At 39.7% G+C, this 5,908-nt stretch overlaps 1 protein-coding gene across 1 annotated transcript in view; it reads right to left on the bottom strand.

The window, feature by feature from the left end:
- The window catches only part of LOC102758216 (poly [ADP-ribose] polymerase 14-like), a 30,352-nt gene that overhangs the window by 7,687 nt on the left and 16,757 nt on the right, over positions 1-5,908 (bottom strand). Inside the window, 4 exon segments of the mRNA XM_015570439.1 lie at positions 1,635-1,838; positions 4,039-4,089; positions 4,415-4,477; positions 4,819-4,968. Of these exon segments, the coding sequence (XP_015425925.1) occupies positions 1,635-1,838; positions 4,039-4,089; positions 4,415-4,477; positions 4,819-4,968 (468 nt within the window).

Here is a 5,908-nt window from a genome sequence, read left to right as displayed (position 1 = left end):
CCTCCCTCCGCTGCTGAAAGCATGTTTCTGGCCTTTGTTTACCTTCTGTATTTGAAACAATGTTTCGTCCTGCTGGCTGAAGCCCGGGTGGCAAGGCAGGCAGGGAAGCTTGGCTTCCTCCGTTACTGAAGCAAGCAAGCCTCCCTGTTCGCTTCCAGCTGCCTGGCTGCCGGCTGCCATCTTGGCTGGCAGTTAATTTGCATATTGCACTGATTAGCCAATGGGAAGGGTAGTGGTCGTACGCTAATTACCATGTTTCTCTTTTATTAGATTGGATGTGCTACTGAAGTAGGTGCCCAACACTATTTATTAAAAAGACTACCCTTTACCCATTGTATATGCTAGGCTCTTTTGTTATCAATTAATTGACCATATAGGCATGTGTTTCTTTTTGGTCTCTCTATTCTCTTCCATTGATCTATGCTTCTGTTTTTAAACCAATACCCTACTGTTTTGATCACTGTAGCTCTGTAATATACTTTCAAATCAGGAATTGTGATGCCTCTACCTTTTTTATTCTTTCTCAAATTGCTTTTGCTATTTGGTGTCTTTTGTGGTTCTACACAAACTTTACAATTGTTTGTTGTGTTTCTGAGAAAATCCCATTGGAATTTTGATAGGAATTGCACTGAATCTGTAGATTGCTTTAGGAATTAACAGTTTAACAATGTTAATTCTTACAATATGTGGGCACATACTATCTTTGCATTTATTTTGTCTTCTTCAATTTCTTTCATCAGTGTGTCTTATCAGTTTTACCTTCTTGGTTAAATTTATTCCTAGATATTTTATTCTTTTCGATACAATTGTAAATGGGATTTTTTTCTTATTTTTTCTTTCTGATAGTTCATTAATGATTATCCAATTCAAAGCAGAGAGAAAAAGACAAATACCATAGATCTCACTTATAGCCCTAGCCAGTTTGGCTCAGTGAATGGATCTTAGGCCTGAGGAATGAAGGGTCTTGGGTTCAATTCTGGTCAAGGGTACATGCCCGGGTTGTGGGCTCGATCCCCAGTAGGGGGCGTGCAGGAGGCAGCTGATCCATGATTCTCTCTCGTCATGGGTGTTTCTCTCTCTCTCTCTCTCTCTCTCTCTCTCTCTCTCTCTCTTCCTCTCTGAAATTAATAAAAATATTTTTTTTAAAAAAAATCTCACACGTGGAAACTAAAAAAACAACAATTCACACTCAGAAAAAGAGATCAGATTTGTGGTTACCAGAGGTAGATTGGGGAAGGGGAAATAGAAAAAAGAGGTCAAATGTATAAACTACCAGTTACAAGATAAATAATTACCAAGGATATAATTATAGCATGATGACTATAGTTAACACACCTCTATGATATATATGAAAGCTGTGAATTCTAAGAGTTCCCATCACAAGAAAAAAAATCATTTTGCTTTCTCTCTTTAAGACATGTATGAAATGATGGATACTAACTAAACATACTGCAGTAACATATGTGAAGTCAAACCATTATGCAGTACACCTTAAACAGTGACATATATCAATTATATCTCAATAAAACCAGGGGAAGCTAATAAGCTACCACAAAAAATAATGTAGAATTTTAGCTATTTCTCATATGACCTCAACATTAGGAACATGCATTTCATAAAAATCAACAACTCACATGCAATTTTAGACACTATAGACTGTGAGGGCGCCTGGGAGCCTTCTCTTTTTCTCATGTTGGCAAAAAACACATCCATTATTTGAGGTTGAAAGATAACAACTTTAACTTTTTTCATAGACCGGACAAGTCCTTTCTGGATAAAGTCTTCAATGGCATCCATTATGGCTTCAGCAACCTTATCTGGGTCTTGTTGAGCACGTCCTAGAAAGGCAAATAAAAATGACTGGAAAAATAGAGACACAATTGGAGAAGGCTGAGGAAGAAATTCGGGATTCCAATTCTCAGAGAATGCATCCACACACCCCAAATTTTTCACTTCCATGTACTTTTCTAACAGCAAACACCTTTTAAGCCCTAGATGCAGTGGGGAGTTCTTGTTCCAGGATGTCAAGAAGCCAACAGCCAAACAATGAAAAAAGGAAATCTAACTTTTGATGTCTGATGTTCATATCTGCTCTATTTAGTGGAGTCCAGCTCATTGTGTTTCTCTGTGTTACCAAGCACAGTTAATCTTTCTTGGCTCACTAGTGTTCTCAAAATATCCAAAGTAAAAGATACTAATACATATTGAATTATTATGCTCTTTAAACACAACAACAACTTTTTTTTTGCTTAATCATCACTTGACTTTACAATTTGTCGTTTTCCTTTGGGGTCTTGATTTATGCTAAGATAATTTAGTAAGATGCCTAGAGTTCTAAGCTCTTTGTTGTTATATATACATTTTTACATGCAAGTTATGTTGAACCTCCAGGACGTCTCTCTTCACACACTTGGTGAGATTTTAGCTGACTAGCAGGAATTAAGGTTGCCACCTGAGCAGGTCGTCTCCTAATTAAGCATGCCCCATACCCCTTTTCCTCCAGCTGACTGCCTTGGTAAGATCATGGCAAGTTCCTTGAAAATTCTCATGAAAAACCATGGAAGCAGTCCCATCTGAACAGCAGCTGTCACATTGGGTGGGGGAAGAGCAGGTAACAGTGGAGAAGTCCCCTGACAAACCTGGTGTGATAGACTAAGGGCCCACTAGGTTTATCCCCATCGATGGTGCCCACCATTACTGCAGAAATAAGAGTAGACCTCTGTGACTTGGCTCTGTAGATGATTGTAGGAATGAAGAAAAACCCCACATAAAACTAACCATGAAGGTTTGTTCAGGTGTTTTGCTTTTGTTTTTAATTAGATGAGCTGGGAAAGAAGGGAATTCTCCTTTGCAAAGCTGTGGTTATCTCATGATATTTGGAAGAATATAAACAGGAGTGTTTAGATACAGTCACTCACTTTCAACAAATATTTAATGTGTCCCATCAAAAGCTAGATGCTTATCTAGGCACTTAGGATACAAAACATATAATATGTAAAGATGAATGGTGTTCAATAAGTGAAGTATGGAAAATTGAAGGAAAGCCTAGAACTGTGTAATAGGGGGTGTGATATGTGCAACCTCACCTGGTGTGCTCAGAGAAATAGATCTGTTTTTGAGAAAAATAAGTCTGGAAGGCCCACCATGCCAGTGGTGGGGGTATAGGAGGCACTGGGGCATAGAACCCATATCTAGATACGAGGCTATAATAAAAGGCTAGGCGAAGACAAGAACTAAATAAAAAGGGGACTAAAATAAGGAGATATTTAGGAAGTAAAGTCAGGAGGACCTAGAGACCAACTGCCTGTATACTTGACCTTTTGTTCAAGTACACATGTACCTCTTTTGCCCCCTGCACACCTTCATGTGTATATCATGGGCACACAGTACTGCAGTTGTTTGCTTACATGTCTGTCTCACAATTAGCTAGGTGGTTCTTGTGGAGTGGATCTTTTTTTAAGTCATCTTTCTATCCACCAGGCATCAGCATGGTGCCTGGCACATGGCAGTCACTCAGAAAACATTTAGTCAAACTAATTAATAAACTAATAAACATGGGAGTGATAAAGATGGCAGAGTCAAGGAAGCTAGATAGAAAGTGATATAATCAGGGACATAACAGGAAGGTAAGGTTTTTGGGGAGAAGACAGTGAATTGGGTTTGGAGTTTTCATTGAACTTGAGGTGCTTGCAGGAATCACTGACCACCCATTCTCTCACTGAGGGCAGATATCTGTAGGTACTAGGTAGAGGGCTTCCTTTATGGCCAGAAGCTGTCTACATCCCTCCCAGTCAAACTCAACTCATAAACACCACTAAGGGAGAAAGCATCCCCATCTATTAGTCTAAGGACCAGCTCAGGTGGTGATAGAGATAAGCAAAGAAGATAAGCAAGGAGAACCAGGTAAATTGCAGGTTCAGAAAGTGACAAGGATGGGTGAGTTTACTGAGCCTAAACTTCTGGAGGGCCTACCAGGCCAGTGCAGACATTCAAATTTAGATTCCAGTGACTGCCTTGGGGTGAGGAAGCTGCCCTTACTTAGACTCAGCACCACTACAGTAATTATATAACCATTGTTGTGCTGTTGAGCTAAGAAACGCAAAACAGAAAGATGCAAAATCAGATGCTGAACCTACTCTGATGGTTTACAAAGCAAAATGTCTGCTTTGTCAAATAAAGCATTTCATGCCAATAAGAGACTCCTGAAATACTACCTCTGATGAATCTTTTTTGCTTACCTTCTATTTTTAACCATGATCTCACTTTTCACTTCACTTCTTTCTAGTTCTCTATGAGTGGAATTCTTTAGTAAAATGTATGATTTTAAGATTAATATGTCATCTCCCTCTCCACAGCCTCCCACATTCAGCCTTCCAGTTATACGTTAGGACCGAAAAACAGCATCGTGCCTTACCTAGACGAGAACATTCTATTTCCACATTTTGTCCAGCCTTTTCCAAAATTGCTTTGGAGACCCCTACATGAGAACATCAACATATTTGCAAACATGAATAAAAAATCAGTACAGTTCATTTAGATCAGAAAGATTGCCTCATTATCTAAATGCTTTCCCCATCATTGAAGGAATCTTACAACCTGGACATTTCTGATCAAAAGAAGAAAAATTCATGAAAAAACTGTTACCAATTATAAGAAACCATGTCAAAATAATGTTAAAATTATTAATTCATACTACTAAGCCAAAGTTGTGGAAACCAGTTTGGCTATAACAACTGTAGAATAGTTTGGTTATAGAAACCCTCCTTCAAGGGATCTACTGTGACCATTACTGTAGCAAAAGTCCTACAAGTAAAGTACCTGCTTTGTGATCAAATGTCTTTGTTGTTGAATTCACAATCACATCTGCTGCTTCTTTAGCAATATCTCCAGTGGCCACCTGGAAGGTGATGGGGCCAATTTTCATTTCATACACTCCTGAAGCAGGGCTTGTAACAGTCCCATACAAACCTAAAAAGAAAAAATGGAGTTAATAATGAAGTTAACAATAGCAAGAATGACTTAAATCTCATGATCCTCACTTATGTCCCGCCCATACTTCCTCTCCCTCTCCACTGTTTCTCTGGCCTTTAACATGGTCCTGACCCTTAGCCCCATGGATAGTCTATTTCTGAAAAAGCATTATAAAATATAAAAAATATCAAACACGGGCTTCAGGTGCTGGCCAAGGTGAAGTCAGCCCGTGAGAGCCTATCTCTCTAATTGATTACAACTAAAACAAGGGACAAATACAATATCTACTAAGTGAGGACTGAAAAGTAAGCAACAACAGGCATATTGGGGAGGGGAGTCAAAACCTGAAGAGGCAACCTGTAAAGAGGGAAGTTTTGAAGTTTTCTTCCTTTCTCTTTCAGCTTTGACACAAGGGTGGTTAGTTGTGGAACTGCACAACAAGCACAGGTATCAAAACTCTCAGAAGATCCCTGTGGCCAGAAGATTGAGAAAAGGCGGCCCTGTGAGCTGAAGAGTATGGAAAGGATCTTCCTTATTTTCCACATTTATTTTTTTTAAATCCAGGCCCTATCCCTAAGGTGACCCCAGTTGCAGAACTACATAGTGGCACCACAGGGGATTAAAGCTCTTAGAGTTCTGTATTTTTGTCCAGAAGATCCAAGGAAAAGGGTCCCTGTGTCTGAAAAGTGTACAGGGCTGTGTGTGGGAAATCCTGTTATGTTTCTCTCTTCTCTCTCCCTACTTTGCCCGAGGACAACCCTGATCACACAAAGTTATGCAGCAACAGAACAGGCAACTTAAACTCCAAGAGAACACTGTCTCTCTGGGGAGAGGCCTATAAAATGGGCTCCTGTAAGCCAAGAGTGTGAGGGGAGTTCTGCTGAGGGGTAGCTGGAGAAGGTGGACCGCTGTTCTGTGAGAAATGGGACTAAATCCT

This window comes from Myotis davidii, unplaced genomic scaffold, assembly GCF_000327345.1.
Source record: "Myotis davidii unplaced genomic scaffold, ASM32734v1 scaffold367, whole genome shotgun sequence".
NCBI lineage: Eukaryota > Metazoa > Chordata > Mammalia > Chiroptera > Vespertilionidae > Myotis > Myotis davidii.
This window is presented reverse-complemented; position numbering and strand designations above follow the sequence as displayed.